At 47.9% G+C, this 26,482-nt stretch overlaps 10 protein-coding genes across 10 annotated transcripts; 5 read left to right on the top strand and 5 right to left on the bottom strand.

Moving 5' to 3' along the window:
* Window positions 1-122: 122 nt before the first annotated feature.
* I203_103285 (uncharacterized protein) lies at window positions 123-861 on the bottom strand (the record flags this gene model as incomplete). Its single annotated transcript, XM_019149263.1, has 3 exons — window positions 123-420; window positions 509-580; window positions 635-861. The coding sequence occupies 3 exons, from the start codon at window positions 859-861 to the stop codon at window positions 123-125; spliced, it is 597 nt and encodes a 198-aa protein (XP_019001288.1).
* Window positions 862-1,395: 534 nt separating this feature from the next.
* On the top strand, window positions 1,396-2,711 carry I203_103284 (uncharacterized protein; the record flags this gene model as incomplete). The annotated part of the gene is made up of 3 exons (XM_019149262.1): window positions 1,396-1,680; window positions 1,749-1,856; window positions 1,965-2,711. 3 exons carry the CDS (start codon window positions 1,396-1,398, stop codon window positions 2,709-2,711), a joined length of 1,140 nt encoding a protein of 379 aa, XP_019001287.1.
* Window positions 2,712-2,868: 157 nt separating this feature from the next.
* Window positions 2,869-3,939, bottom strand: I203_103283 (uncharacterized protein; the record flags this gene model as incomplete). Its single annotated transcript, XM_019149261.1, has 6 exons — window positions 2,869-2,937; window positions 3,004-3,037; window positions 3,098-3,137; window positions 3,201-3,429; window positions 3,487-3,675; window positions 3,820-3,939. 6 exons carry the CDS (start codon window positions 3,937-3,939, stop codon window positions 2,869-2,871), a joined length of 681 nt encoding a protein of 226 aa, XP_019001286.1.
* Window positions 3,940-4,459: 520 nt separating this feature from the next.
* Window positions 4,460-5,374, top strand: I203_103282 (uncharacterized protein; the record flags this gene model as incomplete). The annotated part of the gene is made up of 3 exons (XM_019149260.1): window positions 4,460-4,625; window positions 4,674-4,880; window positions 4,929-5,374. The coding sequence occupies 3 exons, from the start codon at window positions 4,460-4,462 to the stop codon at window positions 5,372-5,374; spliced, it is 819 nt and encodes a 272-aa protein (XP_019001285.1).
* A 154-nt stretch (window positions 5,375-5,528) lies between these two features.
* Window positions 5,529-6,517, bottom strand: I203_103281 (uncharacterized protein; the record flags this gene model as incomplete). The annotated part of the gene is made up of 5 exons (XM_065517280.1): window positions 5,529-5,782; window positions 5,841-5,877; window positions 5,975-6,271; window positions 6,315-6,411; window positions 6,474-6,517. The coding sequence occupies 5 exons, from the start codon at window positions 6,515-6,517 to the stop codon at window positions 5,529-5,531; spliced, it is 729 nt and encodes a 242-aa protein (XP_065374098.1).
* Window positions 6,518-6,944: 427 nt separating this feature from the next.
* On the top strand, window positions 6,945-8,810 carry I203_103280 (uncharacterized protein; the record flags this gene model as incomplete). Its single annotated transcript, XM_065517279.1, has 6 exons — window positions 6,945-7,294; window positions 7,344-7,398; window positions 7,449-8,130; window positions 8,185-8,258; window positions 8,307-8,687; window positions 8,745-8,810. 6 exons carry the CDS (start codon window positions 6,945-6,947, stop codon window positions 8,808-8,810), a joined length of 1,608 nt encoding a protein of 535 aa, XP_065374097.1.
* Window positions 8,811-9,073: 263 nt separating this feature from the next.
* I203_103279 (uncharacterized protein) lies at window positions 9,074-10,717 on the top strand (the record flags this gene model as incomplete). Its single annotated transcript, XM_019149257.1, has 5 exons — window positions 9,074-9,468; window positions 9,534-9,615; window positions 9,665-9,762; window positions 9,817-10,470; window positions 10,519-10,717. 5 exons carry the CDS (start codon window positions 9,074-9,076, stop codon window positions 10,715-10,717), a joined length of 1,428 nt encoding a protein of 475 aa, XP_019001282.1.
* A 48-nt stretch (window positions 10,718-10,765) lies between these two features.
* On the bottom strand, window positions 10,766-12,820 carry I203_103278 (uncharacterized protein; the record flags this gene model as incomplete). The annotated part of the gene is made up of 6 exons (XM_065517278.1): window positions 10,766-10,952; window positions 11,002-11,588; window positions 11,640-12,079; window positions 12,125-12,383; window positions 12,430-12,681; window positions 12,746-12,820. 6 exons carry the CDS (start codon window positions 12,818-12,820, stop codon window positions 10,766-10,768), a joined length of 1,800 nt encoding a protein of 599 aa, XP_065374096.1.
* Window positions 12,821-13,120: 300 nt separating this feature from the next.
* I203_103277 (uncharacterized protein) lies at window positions 13,121-14,377 on the bottom strand (the record flags this gene model as incomplete). The annotated part of the gene is made up of 2 exons (XM_019149255.1): window positions 13,121-13,524; window positions 13,576-14,377. 2 exons carry the CDS (start codon window positions 14,375-14,377, stop codon window positions 13,121-13,123), a joined length of 1,206 nt encoding a protein of 401 aa, XP_019001280.1.
* Window positions 14,378-14,930: 553 nt separating this feature from the next.
* I203_103276 (uncharacterized protein) lies at window positions 14,931-26,444 on the top strand (the record flags this gene model as incomplete). The annotated part of the gene is made up of 30 exons (XM_065517277.1): window positions 14,931-14,969; window positions 15,035-15,331; window positions 15,416-16,268; window positions 16,315-16,463; window positions 16,507-16,617; window positions 16,664-16,724; window positions 16,769-16,927; window positions 16,986-17,107; window positions 17,153-18,173; window positions 18,224-18,400; window positions 18,463-20,932; window positions 20,988-21,170; window positions 21,228-21,315; window positions 21,370-21,444; window positions 21,494-21,604; window positions 21,660-21,744; window positions 21,789-21,840; window positions 21,882-22,036; window positions 22,098-22,754; window positions 22,810-24,963; window positions 25,020-25,080; window positions 25,134-25,181; window positions 25,257-25,271; window positions 25,326-25,421; window positions 25,468-25,522; window positions 25,583-25,764; window positions 25,842-25,891; window positions 25,952-26,006; window positions 26,065-26,245; window positions 26,304-26,444. The coding sequence occupies 30 exons, from the start codon at window positions 14,931-14,933 to the stop codon at window positions 26,442-26,444; spliced, it is 9,903 nt and encodes a 3,300-aa protein (XP_065374095.1).
* Window positions 26,445-26,482: the final 38 nt, after the last annotated feature.

Genomic DNA, 26,482 nt, shown 5'->3' with positions numbered 1-26,482 from the left:
TTGTTGTGTTAACTCTCAGTGTATTGCTACATTCATGATGCATGTTGGGTTCACATTTCACTATTTTATATGTTCATGATTACGTTGTTTACTTCTTCACTTTTTCCTACACTTCAAGACCATTAAGGTTCTTTGAGTTCGTTTCTTGCCCAAGCGCCAGCGATTTCCTCACCGGTGATCGTTCTGATTGATCCTGGAGTGGCAGTCGAGCCAGAGATGGTGGAAGAGATGACATCCACGACGGTACCGAGTGTTGTCTTTTCTTGGTGGAAGTGTCGGATCTCATCTACTTTGACTTCGAAGACTACTACTCGAGGATCAGAAGGTGTACCATCGTGAACTCCGTCACCTTTATCGGCGAACCAAGCCTTGATAGTTGGGTTCCAGAGCTTCTCTACTACTGCGTGATCTTCGATTCGACTAGGTATGCAATAGACATATCAGTTAGATTGAACCTAGATTGAACCTAGATTGGAGCTAGAAGTCACAGAGGAATGCTTCAACTCACCTGGCTTTACCCGCGATGGAAGCCCAGCCGGTGTTATTTTGAGTACCGTCAACGGCGATGTTGACGTGGGAACTACGTTGAAATCTCAGCACTAACTCTGACAGTAACGTTCGTCACTCAACTCACTCTTGTTGTGCTTCCACATCCTTGTGTGACTCTTTATCATAGATGAACCTGAACTTCCAATCGGGAGTGATCTCGGCAACAGCCATCACTCGAGCGTGGAGGGATCCATCAGAATCTCGAGTGGTGAGGATGACGGCCTTTTGGGCCTTGAAGAAAGCTCGAAGGGTGGTGAGCTTCTCGGTGAGAGAGGGAGAAGCGGAAGAGGCGGCAGAGTATTGGTCAGACATTTTGGTCGTACTGTGTAGTGGTCGAGAGAATATATGAGTAACACGGGACGAATATGGAGTGAGACGGTATGGGGTAGGAAGACGTGGAGCAGAAGAGGTGGCGATCGGTCGTAGGGTTGTGATTGATCGAGTAGAAGTGGAAGCGGTTCGTAAAATCTTGGTTAGCATGTTGATATTGTTGTGCAAGTGATTGTATGGTTCACTTACAAGTTGATTGAGTGGTAATTTGTGAGGAGGAGGAGAGTTTGACAGTTGAAACCATCGATCGTCGTATATATACTGGTAGTATGGGTAGTAGCACGTAAGATGAGAAGGATTCCCTTGACGTCATGATCGGAATGATGAGATGAGGTGATTTCATCGGTTATATTCTTACTCGTAAGGAACGGAGATAATCAAAACAACAGTCAGTCATCCTTCGAAATTTCTCCATCTTCTCCGTGATGGGAGCTATGTCATGAGCAAGCATACATACATACATGGGACACAGATAATCATCAACGGGTCGGATATCTGCATCAGCATTGGCAGGACATGCTCTTACCTTCATCGTTCCCTACTCTCAAGCGATCTACCTCTCCTAAGCAATTTTACAGGCGCTTCTTACAACACCTACAGCTGCTCCCAGATCCTCACATATGGTCGATACTCATCCCTTGCTTCAGAAAGCTGTTGAAGCAATCATCTGATGGATTTACCGGGGATGATGCTACCTACAAGTCAGCCTCGGAGATGATACCTGCGGAGGAAAGTTCGAGAGCAGCATCTGAAAGGGTGAAACAGTGGAAGAGGGAAAGAGCATTGAAGAGGGCCGAAAGGGTTAGTTGCACAATTCTGCCTACATCAATAAGCAAGCTGACGCTGACCCAATCGACTAAACCATATAGGAGCTCCAAAGACTTCGTGCAGCCGTAGCTTGTCACCCGCATGCGTTGACTCGGCTGATCGAAGAAGCTTATGGTCAGAGAGGTGTTATCAGGCATGATCTGCTGAAGGTGACTATTCCTTTCCTTTTTTGTTGGTAGAATCACTTAGATCCCTGTCTCGTAATTGATTCTCACTGAAGTGCTTGAGCAGACTGAAGTGGCTTCTTATTCCGGTAGGTCATCTCCTCACCATACTCGGTCAATCCCCACTTCGATCCCCTCCCACCTCCTCTACAACCTCTGAAACCCCCTCCGCCAGCTCCTTCAGAAGCTCAACCCCGAGCTCGGAAAGCAATGCCACCCTGTAGAGTAAGAGCCGAACTCAGAAGGTCTATCGAACGGGATTGGAGCATGGTCAAGCCTCCCTTGCTACTTTCATTCACTGCATTAGATAAACAGGACATATATATGGGATCTAATGGTTGGGATAGACGGGCAGTGGAGAATCTTCGCTTGCTATCAACAGGCTATGATTCATCCCGGACAGATCAGCTGAACAAGCTCGATTTTTCTTCTCTTCAGCCTCACATTCGACGCTTGTTTCCCGTAAAGCGTGTGCCTAGATTAAGAGAACCCTCCTTCGCACCCCCACGTCCAAAAGCGACCAGACAGAATCCGAATATATGGGGTTTTGCCCGTCAACTGGATTGGAGACTTCTAAGTAGGACTTATAGAAGGTTCTGGGATGGACTGGTCTGGGTACGCCCCATCAAAGTAGGTCATCAAGATAGGTGGACCAAATGTTCTTACGAGGAAACGAAGAATCCACCTGAGGTGGTGCTGGCTGGTCCGGACAAACAAGGATTGAAAGCTAAGAAATCCAGTAAAAAGCGTAACAACACTCCCAGGATTGAACCCGATAGGTGGACCGAAGCGACGGAGGACGATATGAAATTTTTTAACTTGCGATCAGGATGCGAATAGAAGGAATGTACTACTGTAGACGTAATAGATATCAAGCGATATTGCATCTTTTCTGTAGATTCAGTTGACCTTAGTAACATGCATTAACATTTATAATTACTTCATTTCTCCTTTAATGACGTCATATATTGGATTGGGTCCCTCGCTGGCTCGAGCCTTACAAGGCCTCCTTGAGTCGTTTCTCAGCTTCTTCGAAGTTGATGACGTCCCAAATGGCGTTGAGGTACTGTGCAGAGATTCGGATTAGTCTATGCTCAAGGCAGACCAGGAAAGAAACAATCGTATCACTCACATCAGGCTTGACATTCTTGTATTGAAGGTAGAAGCTATTTATCAAGAAAGGTGATCAGTGATGCTTTAGGATACAATGATTGTCGCAAGCTTACGCATGTTCCCAAATGTCAATACCAATGATGGGGACGTGAGCTGTAAGTGACTTATCAGCCGATAGCGTCCGATTAACACTACAGCTGTAGATCTACTACTCACACAAAAGAGGATCTTGGTTGGCGGTAGTGACTACTTCCAACTTCTTGGTACCCTTGTTGAATCCCAACCATCCCCATCCAGAACCTTGGACGGCGGCGGTCTTGGCGTTGACTTCCTTCTTGAGGTTCTCGAATCCTCCAAAGGCAGCTTGGACTTGATCGTACAAAGCACCAGAGGAAGGGAATTTGGTTTGAGCGGAACCATGTGGAGCAAGGTTCTTCCAGAAGAGCTGTAATATCCATTCGAGTCAGCGAGATACATCATTGCCTGCGGATGAGTGAATCACCGAGTGGTTGATGTGACCACCACCGTTGAACTTCAAGGCAGGTTGCAAAGCGATAGCTGCTTTGACATCGTTACTGGCTTGGAACTTTTGGAGTGATTCCTCAGCAGCGTTGAGACCGTTGACGTAGGTTTGATGGTGCTTGGTGTGGTGAAGAGTCATAATCTCAGATGAGATTGATGGCTCAAGAGCCTATATACATTGGATATTTCAGCAAGATTCTGCGATAACGATACGAGAAGAATATGAGAGTATGCCATAGGAAGCGCCTAGCTCATTGGTGAAAGAGCGGGTGGCGGATGTATGATAGGAGATGCAACAAAGCGTTACACTCACATCGTAAGCGTAAGGGAGCTCTGGCAAGGTGTGTTTGCCTCTGGTGGACATGACGGCGAAAGCTCTGGCTTTGAGAGGAGCAGAAGCGACTCGAGGTGCGATTCTGGCGATGGCGACCATTTTGAAGAAGATCAATCGATATTCAAGTGATTGATTGAATGAAGATGATAGCGCAGTGTGAGTGTATCTGAGTTAGTGAAATGACCAATGAGGACTGAGAGGTCAAGACAGAAGTGAGAGATGAGAGAAATAAGAGGATGGGAACGAGCCATTATTATTCACCATCACATTCCATTCCATTGCAACATGTAGTAGACGTCATCGATCCACTCTCCCACGGTGGCATTTAAACCGATTATCACCGATTACTATCACAAGTAACATCCCAATGCGATCCAACGCATGTGATGATGGTGATGGCAACAGGATGGTAACATGCTCATGCTTTGAGTCGTATCGGAACGTTAGTCATTGGCATTGGGATGTGTTGGTCTGAGTGTCTGAAACACAAAGTCGCGTTCGACGAGTAGTGAGATGTCAACCGGAATCCCACGTCTATCTATATACATTCTTCTTCTTCCTCATCCAGGAGAATCAGACACATCATCCTCTATCAGTTGTCCTCAATATATCGTAATCAATGAGCTGCTCAAGTGTCAGCCGGAAGCTCATTGCTTTTGGGAATAACGTCTGCGGTAATCTCGATCCCACCTGCTCCTCGATAATCCAAAGACCATCCGATGTCACGACACACTGTGATTGCGATGATATCAATTGGTCAAGCTGGACTTGTACCATTGGTGGTGGTATGTTCGTCCTTGGATGAACTGGAATCAAACTGATAATAGATGTAGACCCGCTGAGGATATGGGGCAATGATCCCTTGGTAATCGATGACCAGCCTACCAAGATTGATTTTTCCGGTCGAGTGATTGGCTTCGAAAGACCACTAGCATTTTTGCTCGAGGATGGTCATGTGGAAAGCACGGAGGGAAAGAGATCGTCTACAACTTGGGATCAAGTAGTATCTACTGGACTGGGTGTGACATACGCGTGTAAAGGTAGGTCAATATATCCCAACTGTGAGCTGATCTCCTTCTAATGACTAGCCGACCAGATATATCGCTTCGATGACTTGGAGCATTTGATGCGGAATGACCCTTCTTTTGGTCCAATTCACGGCCTGCCACCTGGTGCGCTTCAACTGTATGCTACCGAATCCCGAACCTTCACATTGGTCGATGGTTCAGCGCCGCATCTTTACGAGATGATCGACGTCAAATCGCTTCCACCAAGACTGGTCAAGACCGGTGATCCGGTTCAAATCGAACATATCGATGATCTGGAAGCGTCAGGGAATTTGAAAGTAATAGCAGGCTCAGGTAACCGGTTCGGTGTTGTTACTGAAGTCGGCGTTGCCTATCTTCTGCCATCAAATGGAGATATCGAGATGGTATCGTTTGACGACGAGGAAATCCGATTGATGGGAGTAGGAGCAGACTTTGAGATGGTCGTAACAGATCAGAATATATATGTACGAGGATCAAGTAAGTGAAAACGATCCATACCGCGCTGACATCAAGATCAATTTGGACAATTAGGTAAACCCGACCTGGAACGATCTACCGAGTTCGTTCCTCTTGTCATAGAGGGCTATTCTGCTAAAGATATCGTACAGATACATACAGCGAGATGGTCTACTATACTCGTTATGCAGAAATGACTGTCCCTGCGCCTTCTTCGCACTGCTTCAGTATAGCTTCGCAAGCCTTATCAAAGGCCATCGTCATCCCTTCTTCACCTTCTCCAGGTTGTACTAATGATAGATTCCTTCCTTCTGGTCCCCATCCCTTCTTCAGATCACCCCTTTCCACCTCTTCAAATACCTCTCTGTGAGCTTTCACATATCCTGGCCACACAATCTTGTCGAAATATCCTGGAGGATCCACCCATACCCCTCCATCTGCAGCATCATCGGGATCTAACCGTCAGTCACGTTTGATAGCATAGCAAGCACTCACGTTGTAGTACATAGACTTGTCTCTCCTCTCGACGCGCCTTCAGCACACTATATGGAACCCTTAGGAATATCCTCACATCGAGATTATTCACGATTTCCTTCCATATCAGCTCCGTTACCATATGTCGTACTCACCTTATCCCAATATAGTACAAACCCATCTACGATGTACCAAACCAATTCTACACCCTTGCTTTCCTGTTCATCTATATACCGGCGTAATCTATCTTTCCATTTGGTAAATATGTCTTCTTGGATCCCCACTTCCACCTGCTTGTTGAGATGATCATGAGATGCATGAGCACCGTGTTGACCTGTTTTACGGACCTGATTGAGGATAGAGCGGAACTCAGGCCACATTATGCAGGTCTCGGGATCGTCCCAGTCCTGTAGATCTGGATATCGATCGGAATACAGTACTTTGTCCTCAGGCTAAAGCATGTCAGATGAGCTATTGGTGCGATGCTTTACTCACTGGACAGAAGTCATCTTGATGGATGATATGGCTACCTTGAGGTAACGCTCGTCGGATATGTTTGGCAAGGAGCGTCTTGCCAGAGCAACTCGCCCCGCTGCGACGAGTTTAGGGTGTGAATATTGGATATAGTCGATTGTGAATGATGGTGATACTCACCCGATACCGATGACTACCAGCCTCTTTGTGAGCTGACCGGGCATGGTCTGATCGATGCCTGGCTCTGTCCGAGGGACAATTGTATGGTAGATAGTGGTAGATAGAGACCTGTCTACACGCATGACTTTCTTTGCTCATCTTATTATCTATCTTACTTACTTGGGCCCCTCATCTTTAATGGTGCACGAGGCTGCTTACGTAACTCAGTGAGATGGGGATAGTCCTCGCTTTGGTCGCGTGTCTTGGTCTTTTCCGTTCGTACATGGTTGCTATCTATCTACTGTATCTCTACTTTGTATCACTTTTCATTTCTTCCCCTTCGCTCCTTTCTCTTGACGACTCAATACCGCACATCCGACATTGCTCATACTGACTCGGTACCTGACTCGAAGCTGGGTATTGCTCACTTTCAGAAATTCAAATCAAGCCCAGAACGAGATTGGAAACTTGCCTCGAAACAAACCAACCTCCATGGCCCTGCCTTCAGTTGACCATCCTCAACCCGCAATGGTCCTCACCCCTCACCCCAACTTTGACTCTCCAGATCAGCTCTCTCCTACTCCTAATTCCGCTCAGTCCACCTCTACCACCTCTCTTCACCCTGGCTCGACCGACTCTTACTTCTCCCATGGCAGTGCTGGACCAAGTGCACCGAGATTACGGAAAACCTCAACCAGTGGCTTCTCCAAATTATCGGAATTCTCACTGGATGAACCCCTCCTAAGTGAAAAGGATAGATATGCTCCCCAATCAGATCCAGATACCCCGCAGCATAGCATTTTGAGCGGAGTCAGACATGTTCCTCTAAGCGTGGATGCGTCGTGAGTGATATATCGTAGTGAGCGAACCTTGCTGATAACATCATTCCAGGGAATGGAGACACCCCGTATTCAAGCAGAAAGTTCTGGGTATACTTCGGCGACTGGCAGGTTTGCTATCTATTTTGCTAAGAACATTGCTGATACACGGTCTCAGCGAGTCCCACTATGGTCATCTACCCTTCTCACACCGTCATCCATCCATCTGCAAAAGGTTTCAGGTGCCTTGACCAACGCAGTATTCTTCGTCTCCTTCAATCCAGCTCCAAACCCTACATCACCATCAGAGTCACCGATGCTTACTCCTACGATGCCTGCGTCCGATCCTGATCACCCTCCTCCGCTCACTCCAGAACAATACCCTCCCACCCTCCTGTTTCGTGTGTACGGAGTGAGCTCTGACGCTCTCATCTCACGGGAAGAGGAATTGCGAATCCTTTATGTCCTGAACACCGAATATCACATCGGACCGAAGATATATGGAACATTCGGTAATGGAAGGGTCGAACAGTTCTTCCCATCTAGAGCGTTGACTGCGAAGGAATTACGAGAACCCCACATATTCCGTGGCGTAGCCAGGAGAATGAGAGAGCTGCACTCAGTAGATTTGCGACTTTTAGGCTATGAGAATGGGAAAAACTCAGAACCAATGGTTTGGAAATGTCTTTTGGAATGGATCGCTACTGCTGAAGAAGTACTCGACACTCTTTCGGCCTCTGGGGGCAAGTGGGAGTCTTGGGTCGAGAATTACGGTCTACATAGGATTAGACAGGAGGTGGAAAAGTATAGGAAATGGGTAGAAAGTGAGCCTGGGAAGGGTAAGGGTGCTGTGTTTGCCCGTAAGTAAAGTAAGGGATTTTGCGCATGATTTCAACTCATTCCTTCTGCGCTAGATAACGATACCCAATACGGCAACTTGCTATTATTGGATGGCGACCTTCCTCCTAACGTACCAGAACATCATAGAGTGAGTCTGTCAACAACAAGTCGACACTAAGGTGCTGACGCTTCGCAGTACGTTGTGATTGACTTCGAGTACGCTGCCCCGAATGCGCGAGGGTATGACATCGCCAATCACTTCCATGAATGGCGAGCCAATTATCACCATCCGACTCATTCACACTCTCTCAAACCTCATTTCCCTTACCCTACTCTGGAAGAACGTCAGGATTTCTATCGAGCCTACCTATCGGTGGAGATGGATGGCACGGAGGAGGTTGTTCATCGCAGGAGGGATGTTCTGAGCGAGAAAGTAGATGCGTTGGAAAGAGAAGTGAGAATCTGGAGTCCTGCTCCGAGTATCCTCTGGTCCTTGTGGGGTATCATCCAGGCCCAGGAGCAGGTGGAAGCGATCGCTGAGCAGAAAACGGACTATGTACCGGAATTTGATTACTTGGTGGGTTGCTCTGGCCTGTCACTTTGGAGTAAGCTGAGCTGACAGTGAACACTACAGGCTTATGCTGTCGAGCGATTGGAGATGTTCCGAAAGGAAGCGAAAGAAGTGGGCGTGCCAATATGAGAAGTGAATGAACATACATATGCATGAATTGGAAAAATTTGTAACATATCATGGCTATACGAGCTTGCAGCGACTTTATACACGCATATATGTTGATCATATATACTCTGTACCATCTCTCATCCTATTTCACCTCCACCACCGTGTTCCACCCTGCCTGTTGATCAACAATCATTCGACTATCAGCACACTTCAATGATCTATAAATCCCGTTATCAACCTTTCCATCATCATCCTCATTGCTACTCATCATCCTGAGCACCATGGCAGACTCTTCGGACCGCCTGCAGACGCTGATAGCCTACTATCTCGCTCAGAACTACCCATCAGTCTTGCCACCATTCCTTTCAGCCTCGCACACAGCTCCACCTGACCTCACTCAACCTCCGAAACCCGATCTCAAGACGTTGGTGGAGGACTACATCTCCGAGCAGCTTGTGAAGGACCTGGGACATGTCGAGATTGACGAGGACATGGAGCCGGCGACAGATGGTAGCTGGAGGGGCTGGTCAAACAAGGACATTGTTAAAGTGTCCCTGGCACCAGAGGTTACTCTACAAGGAGTGAGAAGGAGTATAGAGGGCATCTCAGCGATGAATCTGCTTACGGTGGGAGCAGAAAGGGTACCTAGGAGATTATTTGATACGACAACAGCTTCGTGAGTCTCTTTCACTTTTCCTATCGGGCTGAAGACTCATATTTCATCATCCATCGCGATTGAAGATATCGCGCTACGTATACGCCGAGTATAATCACAACATCGGTTGATAAGACCGTTAGAATAATAGACTATAACACTGGAGAGGTATGTTAGCTCATTATTGCAGTCAACAATCGCTAAAGTCCTTCCACAGGTTGACAGGATCCTCGAACCGCACAAAGCTGCTGTATTGTCATTCGCATTGCATCCTCAGAATCCTAGATACATGCTGACTGGATCGATGGACGGAACGTGAGTCGGTACGCTTGCTACATGATATGTATGTGTTGGTAACATATCTGATAGGACCGTGTTGACTGATCTGATAACTTCTCAACCCCTTCAAACCTTCAAATCGACAAAATTCGTCGTACGAGTCGCCTTCTCACCTGATGGTCACTTCATGGCTACCTGCTCGTATGACCACCATATCGTCGTGTACAAAGCCAATGGATCGGCTGTTCCTCCTCCACTTGACGAAGATGATATACCTTTGGACGACACAGACGATCTTCTATTAGCTTCAGAACCCACTTTACGATACCACGAAGTGCACAGGATAAAGGTCGATTCGAATCCTGAAGCTATCCTTTTTCATCCAGAGTCCACCTGGCTCATGTACACTCTCCGATCTTCCCATCTTCTCTACTATGCTCGCTTACCGTCATCAGATGACACGATGAGCGAAATCAAAGATTGGGAGACTAGTACCAAAAGCTTCAACCCTCATCCCATGGACAATCATGTTTCGTTTTCGATCCTGAATATGGCTCTGCACCCATCAAAGAAGATTGTTGCTTGTCAGACCGGTGATCATAGGGGGAATACAGGGGAGAGAATCCTGCTCTATGGTATCGAGCCCGAAGATACAGAGAGATTGGCTGTCTTGTGGACCGGTAGTGAAGGGGATGACTTTGTGCTTCCTAGGATGAGCTGGCTCCCCGATGGGTCTGGTCTGATGTGAGTGATTTACCATGTTTTCGTATACCGATACTGATCGATTACCAGAACGACCACTCCCAACGGATATCTCAATCTCATTTCGTTAAGCGGCGAGAATCGCTCAAGTGTAAAAATCCATGGTGCTGTCAACCTCGGTCAAGCTTCGAGCGAGGTCGTGAGAGACTGCACGGTTGTAAAGACTGGAGAAGGTGATTGGGAAGTTGTCAGTGTAGGATACGATAGACAAGTTAGAATATCACGATAGATGCATTTAATCAGACCTGTTGTACAACAATTATGTATCCCAATGGTTCTATCGATCTTTTCGTATTTCCATATCTATATCCTGGTCTGCGCTGCCATCGAGATCGTACCAGGGTACCTCATCATCATCCAGAGAATAATCTGGCCTCAGATCGCTCGTTAGAGGTGTTAACCATTCTGGGCTTTTTGGCATTTCCAGGTCAAATTGAGGCATCGATAGGTCGGTGGTGATCATGCTAGCTAAGGGGTCAGTATGGCCATCTTTTTGTCTCTTTTCAGACCCACCTTAGTCCCTCTTCTGACATGTCCTCCATCATCCTTATCATACCTAGGTCATCTTGGACCGGACCCATCACAGGCGATTTATGCGATTTGATACTTTCTCTTGTCATCTGTCGACTCAGTCTGCGTTGCCTGACCATCTCTTTCCAGCTGGCCGCAGGGGATTCTTCGAGTTCCAAGCTTTCGACCACGGACTGCTCGTCTTCTTCGGGTAGGTCAGCAGACAATAACTCTCTTAGCCATCCATCGAGATCCTCATACACCTCGGAAGCCTCCTCAGCCATCCAAGGGAAGATCATGAAGTCATGAATAGCGTCTGGACTAACGAAGAGCCGATCAGGGACGATAGGAGATTCAATTTTGCGAGACAGTTGGATACGGCTCCATAATAGCTGGATATTGGTTGACAGACGTTCAGCACCGCCATATACGATGTACGTCGCTGGGAACTTTTCGAACGAGTTTTCACCGTGGCTGGATTCTGGCAGGAGCAAGGAAGCCGGTGAGATATACGGTGAGGTATGCATGATGGATGCAGGGAGAGCTCGGAGAAGCAAAGAGCATGCAAAGGGGCCGAAGGTATCGTCAATCTATGATGGACCGTAAGTGAATGATCAGGATTTGGGACTGTGGGTACTCACCGTGTCAGAATCCTTGTTGTGCCGTATCGCCTCCTCCCCCCAGACATTGGTAAAGCCAAGGTCCGCCCAAGGAGACAGCAGCACCATCCCCCGAGGCATCTTCAGTCCTACGTTCTGTCCCTGATCCCTCAGCCATCGAACGAGACTGAGTGCTAGATGTGCACCTGCTGAATCTCCAGCGACCGTGATATCCCCTTCCTCTACACCTTCCACCTTGACCAACCAATGATAAGCCGAGATAGCATCGAGAAGAGGTAGAGGCCACGGGGCGGTGGGAGCAAGTCGATAATCAACAGAAAGTACGTGATGAATTGGAGAATGCTTCACCAAAGCTTTGGGGAAATTCGAAGACAGGCTCGTCTCAGCTGCAGTACCGAGCACGTAGCCTCCCCCGTGGAAGTGAAGCATGACAGGGTCTCCTTGACGACGAGATGGAGGAGCTGTAGGATGTCAGCTTTGGTTCAGTTGCAGCGAAACTATCTCACCTTCTTCCGCTGTGGACTTCTCCCCGGTATACCAAAAGGCTTTGACCTCTTCCAGTTCATAAACGATATCATCATCGGAGTTATTCCATTTCCCCCATATTCCTTCTTTTTCCCGCTTGTATCGATGGATATACTGAGGCACCCAACGTCCCCGAGAAGCTTGGAGCAAATCCAGAGCTTCTTTGGGATGGCCACAAAGGATGTCAGAGGCTGCTGGGGGGATGTTAACCGGATGTGAATACTTGAGCTTCCTGGGATCCTGGGATAACGTCAGAACAAAGTCGCGAATTGAGAAATCTACGCACCAGGTCAATTGACAGATCTCTGCCTAGATAATCAATCTCACAACGGGCGATCAGGCCACACAATCTTCGACTGAACCTTACTCTGAGGCATCGCTTCAACGTCCAGTTCCCTCTTGGACGGTTCCTCGTCGGTATGTATATGATAGTCCAAGCGGGAAGAAGGATGAGCAAGGTGACCAACAAAAAGGTAACCAAATAGAGGCGTCGGAAGAATGGATGTCGATAAGGAGATGATCGCACCGCGTTCGCCATCTATGTTAGCTTGCATCAGCATCCTAGAAGATAATGAAGAGAAACATGGAGTTGCCTGACTGACCAACATCGCTTGAATAGCCTCCGAAGTCATCTCACCCCAGCCATCTTGATCGGGAGAAGTTGTTTTCTCTACCATATGCACTACTACACAGCCAGTGACGTTTCAATGACAAAGACGACGCTTGTCTTTGCTACTGCTCTTCTGAGTGATATAATGGCAAGTCGATTTGTTGTCAAAACTAGAAACAAAGGAGGGAACCATCTTGTAATTTGCATTGTAAAGACGTGTTTTGGCTGGAAAAATTGTGATTTGCAAAGTGGACCATTCAGGTGGAGGTCGTGTGACCATCTACAGAGCACTATTCATACAGACTCAGGTTTATACATACATGTTTTACAACTATTGACCTGACCAGCACTTGAAGATTGAGAGGTCCTACGCCATTTCTACATCACCATCAATGTCCATTTGAGTGTCTCCATTAGCACTGGGTGTTACATTATCGAAAGCCTCATCATCATCCAATATCTCAAATCTACCCGAGTCCACATATTCTTCATCTGGCTTCCATGCCTTGACTATAACATCATTCCATTCACCTGGGGGGATACCTAGAGGGCGATAAAGAATAAGAGAGTTGGAATTTGGTGAGACTTTGCGACCACTCAATTGATCGCGCTGAGTTTTCAATAGGTGAGTGAGAAGCGATGGGGAGATGGTAAATCCTCGCATGCCAGGTTGAGAAAGATTTCGAACGTCGTCAGCCGTAGGCTCGGGTGAAGCAGATCGTGAGGATTCGCGAGATGAGCTTGCATCTGAGAGTGAAGTTATGATGATACCTATACTGACGATGTCAGCCAAGTTTGTGGGTTCAGTGAGCGAACACTTACGATCTTTCTCTGGCTCGTGCCACTCGGTCTTCCTTCTCCTTCTCTTGTCGTGATCGCCGTTTCCGATTTCATCCATCTCTTCTTCTGTGTTCATCTCAACATCAAAATCATCCCCCGTCCTGGCCCTTTTGTTTCGCGTATTCGTGATTTGATCCATCCCTGTCTCTTCTTCTCTCCTTCTTCTGCCATTCCTAGGAGATACCACCGTTACATCTTCCACAGATAGATCGGAGACTGCTTCAACTTGATCCGGTTGGACGATCTCGTCAGCTTGTTGAGCAACACCAGCGTACCTTCGATGACATTGAAAGGGGTGGTAATCCTCTTCGCTTGATGTTGTAGGTGAAGTAGATGACGATGATGGTGACGAAGGGCCGGCTCGACTCGGTATCGACCAGTGATGTGTATTGGAATGGTGATGGTGATGGTGATGATGATTAGTGGACCGCGTTGACTTATCGGGAAGTACCTCAACCGTCACATCATTATTTATGTTCTTCTGTAGACCTATACCTTCATCATCATCTAAGCCATTTCTAGGGAGATCATCGTTGAGGTTACTGGCCGACTGATCCACCGAGATCGAAAGTCCCTGAAAGCCATTTGCAAGATTTGGCCTTCTGCGTTTGTCCCTATGCGATGGATCGGTGAGGGGGGAAGCATACCTTAGGTCTAAATCATTCGTGTCTTTCCGCGTCTGGTATTCCGATGTATCCAGAGATGGAGGAGAAAGCGCTCTACGTTTCCTGGAAGGAGTGTAGAATGGCTGGAAGGGGGAGGTTGGCTGAGCAGCCATTGTCATGGTGTTATGGCAATATGCGGGAGGTGATCAGATGGCTACTGGGATACTGGGATACTCGATGGGATGAAGAGCGGGTATGTATGGATGGGTCGTGATGAAAGTTGTCGTTGACATCAAGAAGGTGCATGTATTGAGTATATATATGTGTGTTTATGTATGTATGTATGTAAGTCCATATAAGAAAGGAGAATCCTCTAGAAATGGAACCACACAACCAAGCGAAGGGGAAACAGTTACGTAAAGAACGAAACGGAGAGTGGGAGCCCCGCAATGCCACCAGATATCCCACGGTGTACAGTAACTTCAGGTCACCACCACTGCTTTATATGTCATCCACCCTCCCATCAATCATCCACCTTCAACCTTCATTCTTACATCCCATCGTATACATATACATACACACACTACCATATCATCCCAAAAGCACATCACATCGCAGTCTGATCAGCAGCTCATCAGCAGCTCTCTCCCTACCTTCTCACCCTCTCCCACCTTCATGCTCAACTGGCTGGGACTGAGCTAGCTCGCACAAGTCAGAACCAGAGTCAGCGCAATGAAGGTGAAAAAATCAACCAGGAAGCACGCCCAGGCTGTGAGTTACCCCTTCCTTCCTCTTTGCGTACTGCATGCAGATGCACTTGCTCATATCCTTCGCAGCCTCCCGATGTCCTAGCTCTGGCAGAGTCCATAGTCAACGCTCCGGAAGATGGTCTCACCCAGGTCTTGCAAACATTCGATTGCTGGAAGTATCCGCGAGGTGATCTGCACACATGGGTTGACGTCCTTGATCGCTTCGACTCCATCCTCGAAGAACAATGTAAAAGCTATGAACTGGAAAAGCTACAAACAAACGACTTCACACCAAAGACAAAAGATCTCATTCTACAAATCCTTCGAGTCCAACGGTTATTGATGGAAAATTGCACTAGCAGAAAACTTTTTTCCTCTTACGACGTGAGTCTAATCGTTTAATCGTTCACGCTCCTCAATTGTTTGACGACTCTGACCTTTCATCGCTGTAAATGATTTGCCTCACAGCGCCTCGCCGATCTTCTCAATACCTCCGACCTCGAGGTCTTACAATCGACCATCTTCGTAATCCTTCGACCTGCTCAACAATATGCTAACTCAACACCCTTTGAACCTTCACAACGTCATGTAATTCTTCATCGACTATTGACACTTTCAAGAGGCTGGGAAAGGTTCACCAATGCTGGTATTGATCTTCCCTCCTTGGCATCATCCCAAGATATGTCTCTGCCTGAAGAGCTATGCACGGTCCAGCTGCAATACTATCCGACCAGATGGTCATCCGTCTCCCCGGAATCCCCCATCAAATCTACGATCTCTCAAGAGACTCCAGTACGCCTTCGACAGACTGCTCCCATGACTCCAGTCGCGGCAAGTACCAAATCTCGATCGTCACACTCCGTCGGACCCTCGAGCTTGGATTTTGGCGATGTTTCTAGCTGGCCTAATCCAGTAGACCAACTTACTCTGTTATCCGAAGAAAATCATGTTCCTCTCGATGATCAGTACATCGCTCTCAACAAGATTCGTCTTGCCCAGCTCAGGGATCTCGACACACGACGACAACTGCTTACGATCCGATTGTTAGCCCTCGCGACCTACGTCTATGTATCTACCGATGATGCAGCGCAATCTGGCTTGTTTCTTTACGAACCAGAGCTCGTCTCGCAGCTCGCCGAGCTTCTGCGAGCTTCTCAACAGGTGGGAGAGCGAGTCACAATAGGAACGTTGCATGCGTTGGACGCTTGTGCTCATCATCGTATCAAAACGGGAGAAGTGATGACAGCTGTCAGTGCCAATGTCAACCATGGGATCTTAGTCACCTTTTTCAAGAACATGGTGGAGCAACTTGTCAAGGGAGGTTAGTACAGAGCATTATCTGACTAGACTAAGCTGATTTTTCTCAGAATCAGTACCAAATGATTTGTTCGATGCCGCCATCTCCTTCGTTGCTTACATCCCCAGCTCACAAGTACACATCAACATGCTGATGGGTGCTGGCATTTTGCGTCTTTTGTTGGACATACTTGACTCTTCAGGAGAAAGACGTGAAAGTGTAAGTCGTCGATTTGTTCCGCTTGTTTGCTAATGATCTATAGTATATACCCCGTGTCACCGGTCTGATCGATTCCATCATATACTCAAGCTCTCAGGCGCTCTCCAACTTCAGCAACATTGATGGTGTCAACTTCTTGGTCCATCGTATCAAAGTAAGTTCACGGTCTCGCCGATCTTATGTTGACAACACATATCTAGGCCGAAATCGAATCTCGAGATCAGATCACACTGCCGTCTCCCTCCAGTTCACTGTCCGAAGGTAAGCATTAACCATCAGATCTGAATTTCACTGACTTCTCGCAGACACTATCCTTGCGTATATCAATAACCCCCTAAAAGGGATTTTGCGCTCCGTGCATCGTCTTATGCAAGCTTCCGGTGGTACTGAGGGACTTCGAAACTTGGTCGATTCGGATTTACCTAAATGTCTGAAGCAGATATTTGAGCAGCCAGCCAAATATGGTCACCGAGTTTTTGCGATGGGTGAGTGCAACAAAATGTGACATATGCTGACAATCAGCCATCAACATCATGGCAACGTTTGTCCACAATGAGCCGACCTCATTATCAATTCTTCAGGAACTACAACTTCCTCAAACGCTTTATGCTGAATTGGAAAAGGGAATCCCGCCGTCTCCGGAGGTGAGTGGGAAGATCCTGTACTAGCCCAAGCTAATCATTGCCCAGGTCTTCAATGCGGTACCGACTGCCATAGGCGCCGTCTGTCTCAATCAATCAGGCCTCGATTATACTGTCGCGCATCCTGGTGTGATCAGCAATCTGGTTGGTGGTGTCAACCTCCCATCCCACGAGAAAATCTTCAACGATCGAGACAATGCCAAGAGCCTCGGCGCTGCGCTCGACGAGTTATCTCGCCATCAGCCATCGCTTCGACCTGTAATCATGAAAGCTTTCATTGATCTCCTTCGCAGAGCGACAGACGTTGGGGCTTCATTTGAACCAACTGAGGCCGACAGACACAATTATATTCTTGACGAGATGACTTCGGCGGGGACTGATCGAGCAGCTATCATAAATAATCCCTGCCTTTCCACCTTCGCTCGGATATTCAAAGTCCTCACCGGTCTCGTCCGCAACGCCGCTACGGTCAAGGATTTCATCAAAGAAGGTGGTCTTGAATATGTTCTTGGCGTTGCCGAACTACCATGCGTACCGATTCGCTTTCACTCAACAGACGCATCCATGTCTCTTGCTTATCTGCTCAAACACATTGGCGAGCATGACCCAACTCAGCTGGTGGAGAAAATCCGGTTGTCGATTCAAGACACCATGACGAAGTCCGCCAGTGTATGGGAGGATCAGAATGTCAAGCAATTCTGGTCCACTTTGCACAGCGGCAACGTCGATGCAGTTTCGCGACAAGCTTTCGAACCCTTGCGCAGGCTCGGCATCCGTCTCAGCTTTCTCCTTGAAGTGATCGGCCACTTGGTCATCAACAATCCGCGGTACGCCACGTCCCTCATCACAGCATTAGCGGTGGACACCGATCCCAGTTTCATTGCCAATCTCGGTCATATTCATAGAGTAGCGTTTGAACAAAATGTCCTCCTCCGAAGGGATAAAAGAACAAAATCCGATGATTTGGATCCTTCAAGACCTTCAGGATCTTCCGATGAATCTGCCAAAGATACCGGGGCTCAGTACCTTGCCAATAGACTTCATGATGTGCTCACAAGGCTTTTTCGGGGTAAGTCAAACCATGATGAGAAGTTCGATCGCTGATGAAGGACTTGACAGCTTTCATCAAACTCATTCACGTGAAGCGCAATCCCGACGCCAATCATTTGAAATTAGCGAATACTTTATCGGATATCGTCTCCGACGTCATGATTGAGCATCTCCACGGGAAAGATGACTCCATTACGATCGATACCGCCTCTCTTGATGTGATTTCGTCCCTGCTTTTCGATCATAGTATGTATATGTCTCACCACCTATTATTGATAGTTTGTGCTGAGCGCTTTGGCCTGTGATAGATCGAGGCACCGTCCTACACACCACTCTCTTCCTTGCGTTTTATGAGAAGCAGGGTATGGAAGGAATATTGTCGTCAGCAAGTCGAATCACCGAACAGATGGATCGAGTATCGCGTGTCCCTGTTGACACACGTGATCAGCACCAGAAAGACTCCGTTATCGAAGCGACAGCTGGAATGAAAACCGTACTTGCACTCCTTGGCCCTTTTGCGTCCACCAAATCTCTGCTTGATAATCCCGAAACCCATGCCTTGCAGCAGCGGCCACAGAACCCACTCAAGGCCGTTAACATCTTTGTCACTATCCGTCTGGCGATATTCCCTCTGGCTCATCGTATTTGGAACGCTTCGTGGCTTCTCGATTGTCCGGTACCAACAATCAAACTCGCTGTCAAATGCTTCTCTGCGCTTATGGAAGGCAAGTCCGAAGAGCAACCGCCCGAGGATGATCCGCTTCCCGCTCCACGATACCCCATTGCTGCCCCGCCTGCTCGTCCGGCACCTGTCACTGCTGATCCCCACCGAGTCGATCAACTGGTAGACATGGGCTTTCCTAGAAGAGCTGCAGAGAGAGCCCTCCTTCGAGCTCGAAACAACGTGGCTGCTGCCACTGATATGATTCTCACCATGCCTCATGTCTTCGAAGAAGAGCCAGCAGCTCCCGCTGGGCTTCCGGGAGACAATGCAGGTGCACCTGCGGTACCATCCGAATCTGCCGACAACATCACGCCCGTCCAACCCGAGTCTATACAAACAGACTCAGATACCTTCGCTGCTGACCGAACGGGTTTACAAAGACTCCGAGACGAGTATCGACCCGAAGTGAAGACTCGTGCTCTGACTCTTCTGGATCACGCGGAGGATTTAGTGTTTGATGTGTTACCATGCTTTCCTCCTGACGATGAAGGCGTGATCTACCTCATCGATCGTCTGGCGGAGATCTCGAAATCATACGATCACAAACACGAGAATGCTATATCTGCTCGATTACGGCTGATTGCAGTCTATCTGCGTTCGGTAGAGGGCGTAATACTGGATGAACAAAGCGTGGTCACTGCAACTCAAATTCTCTCGGAATTGCCGCTGGAATATCAAAAAGCGAGACCTAGATGGCTACCTGCCCTGCTTCTGTTCGCTGAGACAATCGCGGCTTCCTCCAACATTGTCAATAAAGCTAAATTGGGCGATGAACCCGGCTGCGATGTCTCTGTCCCTTCGACAGCATTTGCTTCGATTGCTCCAAAAATTTCCAGCGCCTGTTTCAGACTCATTTCGGCAGACGACGTCAGTCACAACGAGCTGGTGTCTGCTCTTCGATTGTTAGCTCTGGTATCAAGAGAAAAGACTTTCGGAATCATCAACGAGACTGATCTGATCAATTTGCTCAAACCATTCAAGCGACCTACAGAGAAACTTCAAGGTTGTCATCCATTGCTCCTGCTCATCTTCCGACATGTACTCGAGGATCCCGGCACGATCAGCGATCTGATGCGAAAAGAGATCCGACACTGGCTTACGCCAACTCGAAACAAGGTGGTTGATATCCACCATTTCCTGAAACAACTTCGTCAAGTAGCTTTTCGCGAACCCAATGCCTTTGTCCGAGTGGTAGCAGACGAATGTGCTTTAGTCGATCCTACACCTCCTCAGTCGGTCTATCACATCCGAGCCATAGATCAACCACAAGAACCATCCCCCGTCGCTCGATCGTCCGATCCCTTTCAAGATGATCCTGAAGAGAAGCGCAATCCTTTCATAGACCATTTGGTCTTGGAGCTCGGTCAAGCCGTTCGGCTTTCGCTCGAAGCGGACGACACGAACAACTCAACGGAAGAGGAGATTAAACACGCTCATGCCTATGCTGGTCTGCTTATGTCGATTTTGACCGAGCTTCTCGGTTCTTACACAACCGTAAAAAAGTCGTTCATTGCCTCCATAAGAGCACAAAGCTTGGGCGCGAACAAGGTCAAAAGTGGTATAACTAGTCTTATTGCTGATCTAGTTTGCTGTGTGGTGCTTCAACCGGACGTTACGGGTCTACCGCAATTCGAACGTGATTCAAAACCCGCTCGCCGACTGGCACTATCGTCGTGGTCGATCTCCATGGTCCTGGCACTCTGTTCAGAGGCAACTCCTGCTACGACCGTCAAGGATGTCACTGAAGACATGGTCAATATCCGGCGAGCAGTACTGGACGCTATCGCCAAGGTCCTTCGAGACCCTATGCCCAACAATGATCTTCCGACTCGATATGGACGTTTATGGGCTCTCGGTGAATTGGTTTACCGCTTACTAGTGTCTCGCCCAATCGGTCCCACCCGTCAAATGAATGACGCCACTCTGCACATAGCCAAAACCATGCTGGAGAAGAATTTTGTTGGACTGTTGACTAATGCCTTGGGAGAAATCGATCTGAGTTACCCGGACATACGTAACGTCCTGATATCGTTGCTTCGGACCCTTGATCATCTGTGAGTGATCGGTCGTTGTTCCTGGTAATCTAACTGACAAACTTTATTTTTCTAGATCCAAGACGTCGGTGAAGTGGGGCAAAGTTAATAAAGAAACCAAAAATACTCCTGGCGATCCCGCAGCGAACGATGATTCGCAAACCTCCGAATCCGACGATGAATCCGGTGATTCCGATGTAGATATGATGGAAGAAGATCAGTCGGCACCTGATCTTTACCGTAATTCGGCCTTAGGAATGTGAGTAGCACCAATCATTGGACTGTCCTGGTCAATACTGATGCCTGGCCAAAATAGGATCGGTGGGGAGATCGGTGAGGACGATGAGGATGACGAAGAAGACGAAGATGACGAAGATGACATGGATATGGGCGACGACATCACAGTGAGTCATATGTAGTACTTACTTTTACTTTGAATGAGCTGACAAGTCTTGCAGGATGATGATGGAGATACGGATCTACAAACATCGGAAGACGAAAGTATGCCATCCGAGATGGATGCGGATAATTGGGTGAGTGGAATCTCATAGGCTAATCAGATTCTAAGCTAAACTCTATCAGACTGACGAGCACGACGAGGAAAATGATGACCAAGACTCTGAAGAAGACGAAGAGATGGAGCCAGAGGTGATCCTTGGCTCCAACGAGGAGGACGAAGGAGAAATGTGGGATGTGAGTTAAAAGTATACAGTAGATATAATAGCCAAAGCTGATTCGCACGACACAGGATGTACCCGATGATGGTGAATCGGTAATGACAGAAGAGAACGAGATCATGGATGAGGAAGATGCTATGGATGGCGAAGTGGAAGGTGAGTTTTTGGTAAATACGAATATAGTTGGCTGACCATTGTAGGCTTCTTCGAAAATGATGACGAGCAACCTGATTTGGAAATGGATGAGGAAGAGTGAGTGAGGAAGAGTGATATAAGTAACTGATTCAATTCAGATTTGATGAAATCGACATGCTCGAATCGTTCCCATCGGCTGCTCATGTTGGCAGCATGCACCGACAATCCCCTGAAATTACCGGGCCTTGGGCTTGGGATCAATCGAACTTTCCTGGCATGTCCCGATCAAGGCGTCTTCGTTCCATACTTGCCGGTAAGTGAAAAAGACTAGTGTCCAGATGGAGTGTGTAGCTTATTTAACAGTTCCATCGCAGAAGATCCCACCGTCAGCCTTTTCGGACGACCTTCTCCTCCTTCTGGTGGTCAAGTCGCTCAACACCCATTAACCGCACACCCAGCACCATCGCAATGGCCTCCAATGCGTGGGTTGTCCCGGTCCTTCGGTAGCAATTACCAAGAATTGTTGTCAGCAATTGAAGTCATGGGCGGCGTCGAAGCTGTGCAAATGATCGAAAACCTCATTACTAGTCGTCATTTAGCTGGAAGTGAAGCCATTCGCATCGACTTCGCTCAAGACCATAATGGTACCGTTGGTCTCTCTGTCGGAGGTCAAACCTTTGCCCTCCGCCCTCCTCAAGGTCGACAGACACACCAACAGCAACTCGCTGATTCAGACGTCTTAGCCGAATTCTTCCCAGTGCCGACAATGCAACGTTGGCAGGAAAGCATGCAATTGGCCATTCTGGCTCGCAATGAGCTCACAAGTCGATTAGTCATCCATGTCGTCAATCGTCTCATGCCGGAAGCTCGACGTCGCGCTGAAGAGGAAGAGGCTAAGAACAAGAAAGCTGAAGAGGAAGCTGCTAGAGCTGAAGCAGAAGAGCAGAAGAAGAACCTGGAGTCTGCTGCAAGCGTGGCTCTTCCAGAGTCTCGCCAGCCGTCTCCAGTGGAAGATGCAGATGTAGCAATGGGTGAGTGCTTCGACACGCAACTTGTGCTGACATCACATAATTTATACACAAGCAGAAGAAGCAGAAGCTTCCGAGGATGTCGTACCTATGGACTCTGCTTCTGAATCACTTGCTCGAACAGTCATCTCTATTCGTGGTCGTGACGTCGATATCACGGACACCGGCATCGATCTCGAATTCCTACAAGCTCTGCCTGACGATATGCGAGCGGATGTCGTTGAGCAGCACATGCGCGAACAGAACCGACATCTTCGGCCCCCCTCGTCCACCAATGTACCCGAGACAGCTTCTCAGATCAATTCCGAATTCCTCGACGCTCTTCCACCTGAAATTCGAGCAGAGGTCATTATGCAAGAGGCTATGGAAAATGCGCGACGACAACAACGTCCACCTGCTCCCTCGCAATTACCACTTGCTGATCGTGCAGCAGGCTTCCTTCGTGGTCTCACAGACGAGCTGCGCGACGTTATGCTCCTCAATCAGCAACCTCCTGGTGCCCTGCCTAGGATCGGCGGATCTTCGGTACATCAGCCAGCTCAGGACCAAGCTCCAAGCAAGAAGTCAAACCGAGAAGCAATTCAACTCTTGGACAAGCCTGGCATCGCATCACTCGTCCGCCTTCTTTTCTTCCCTGAAACACTGAAGAAAGGTCATTTGTTCCGGGTACTTGTCCATTTATGTGAAAACTCTACAACTCGTTCAGATCTGCTCAATCTGCTGCTTTCCGTCGTACAAGATGGCTCCGGAGATCTGCCTGCCGTCGATCGAAGCTTTCAACAGATGTCGCTGCGAGGTATGATCACGCCAAAAGCCACTCCCAAAGGTCGGTCAATCGACTCTCCTGCTGCTGCGGTGGTTCCAACCGGTCTTTTCAGTCACCTCCATACTGAACATGTACCGACATTCATCGCACAACGCTGTTTTGAAGCGTTGGTGCACATAGTCAATGCCAATCCTTCTGCCGTCAACTATTTCCTCAGTGAACATGAGCAACCTGTGGGTCTCAAGAAACATCCTCTCAAGAAGAATAAAGGTAAAGAAAAGATGCTACCCCAGACCAAATTTCCTATAGTTGTCCTCATGGGACTTCTTGACCGACCTCTCCTCGCAAAAACCCCTGGTATGATGGAGACCGTCACGTCGCTTTTGGTCACCATAACCAGACCCTTGTCGGAAAAGAAGAAAGATGATAAGCAAGCCGATACCGAAGGCAACTCTGCCAAACCTCCTCAGCCCATCATACCTGCTCCGGTCCTCAAACTGATCGTCAACTGCCTGACATCAGGGGAGTGCACCAGTAGGACTTTTAGTGCTACTCTCGTAGCAATGCAAAACCTTGCTTGTTTACCTGACGCGAAGGAGATCATTCTACAAGAACTGCGCACTCGGTGCAAAGAATTGGGTGGGGTTGTATATCAACAGTTATCCGACCTGTCTATCGCTCTTCAGGATCCATCAGCCGAGATCGGCTCGCTTACGTTGACCAACTTCTCCCCGCCGACTTCCAATCAGGCTCAACTACTGCGGCTCTTGAAGACTATAGACTATCTTCACCTGAACAAAGTCGATTCAGACCCTCCGGCTCAACAATTGACAGATGAGGAGCGAGCCGTCAGTGCTGTTTTCGAATCTTTCGAGTTCGAGAGTTTGTGGGATCAACTAGGACAATGCTTGAGCATCGTCGAGTCAAAAGGAGGTACCGATCAGATCGCTACAGTCCTACTACCTTTGGTCGAAGCTCTGATGGTCGTATCCAAATATCGAAGTCGATTGTCTCGCGAAGTTCGTTCACCATCCGTCCAAGCTCCCGGCGCCGCTGAACGTACCGATCTTTTCGTCTCCTTCACCACCACACACCGCAAAGTCCTGAATACAATCGTTAGGAACAACCCATCTCTACTTAGTGGCTCCTTCTCACTCTTGATCCGAAACCCTCGAGTTCTGGAATTCGACAACAAGCGTAACTGGTTCTTCCAGAAATTGAAGCGAAAAAGAGATCCTCATATGCCAGTATCCGTCATTCCTCTCAACATTCGTCGACAATACGTGTTCGAGGATTCTTTCCACGCAATGCAGCGACGTACTGGTGAGGAAATCAAATCTGGCAAACTCAGTGTCAAATTCTATAACGAGGATGGCGTGGATGCTGGTGGTGTAACGCGAGAATGGTATAGCGTTCTGGCTCAGCAAATATTTGACCCTAACTTCGGTAAGTTGATCTGATCATTTTGCTCATCGACCGAAATTCGCTGACATAAACTGTAGCACTCTTCGAACCGTGCGCTGCTGACCAACAAACATATCAACCTAATAAGGCTTCGTCTATGTAAGTTCTTCATACTTGCTCACTGAGCAAGAGTCTTCGCTGACCTTCAGCAGCAACGGCGATCACCTTGCATACTTCAAATTCGTGGGACGAGTCATAGGGTAAGTCATTCATCGCATTTTCAATGTCGATATCCAGAGAGAGTACGACACTGACCCTGATACGCACGCAAACAGTAAAGCGGTTTATGAGTGAGTTCACCAACGATTATCGTCTTCATGAGCACCACTAACACCTTCTCACAGCGGTCGATTGCTTGACGCATACTTCAACCGAGCTTTCTACAAGCAGATCCTTGGTAAGACCGTCGATATGAGAGATTTGGAGAGCATTGATCCAGAGTACGTATATTTGTCTCGGGATGAGGCATCGTTAACGTGATTTCAGGTACCATAAATCTTTGCAATGGATGCTGGACAACGACATCACCGGGGTAATAGACGTAAGTAGCAGCTGCCTTTTTTGCTTCTCGTTCAGCCGCTGATCTAAGATTGGTCAACAGCAAGAGTTTACCATTGAAGATGACCAGTTTGGAGAAAAGAAGATTGTTGAATTGAAGCCTGGTGGTTCGTCCATACCTGTCACTGAAGAGAACAAAGAGGAATACGTGCGATTAGTGGTCTCATATCGTTTGGATAACTCCATCAAGGAGCAAATCAAAGCATTCCTCGAAGGATTCTATGAGTAAGTCGGCGTTTCACGTTTGCGGGGTGCTTGTCCTCTTTAATGTGTCGTCTCACCACTGATCGCCTTCCATGCAGCATCATCCCTCGACAGCTCATCCAAATATTCGAACCTGATCAATTAGAGCGTAAGTGAACAGAATGCACTGGCATCTAATGACACGCTTAACCTGACGAATTCAAATCAGTTCTCATTTCCGGTATAACTACTGTTGATGTGGATGAACTCAAGAACGCCACTCAGTAAGTCTCACAAGCTGGCTCTACCTAGTCTCGTTACTGAAACCCCATCGTGCACTAGATTAAGTGGTTGGAAAGCTACGGATCCGGAAATCTCCTGGTTCTGGAGAGCTCTCCGAAGCTTTTCCCAAGAAGAAAGATCTCGATTCCTCATGTTTGTAACCTCCAGTTCGCGAGTGCCGCTTGGCGGTTTCACTCAGCTGCAGGGGAGCTCAGGAACTCAACCTTTCCAAATCCAGAAGGTGAGTCACAGTCCATACAGTACTATCTGCCCATCCGCTGATGCATATTCCCCATCAGCTTTACGCTAAAGAGGGTAGCTTGCCTCAAGCAAGTACCTGCTTCAACCTACTGCTGCTCCCGACCTATGCCTCATATGAGCAGCTCCGTGACAAGCTGCAGTTTGCCATTGTGGAAACCGGAGGCTTTGGAAAAGCGTAATTGCAAGCCATCAGGTTCCTCACTCCAATTTCCAAATC

The sequence above is a fragment of the Kwoniella mangroviensis genome (genome assembly GCF_000507465.2).
Source record: "Kwoniella mangroviensis CBS 8507 chromosome 1 map unlocalized Ctg01, whole genome shotgun sequence".
Lineage (NCBI taxonomy): Eukaryota > Fungi > Basidiomycota > Tremellomycetes > Tremellales > Cryptococcaceae > Kwoniella > Kwoniella mangrovensis.
This window is presented reverse-complemented; position numbering and strand designations above follow the sequence as displayed.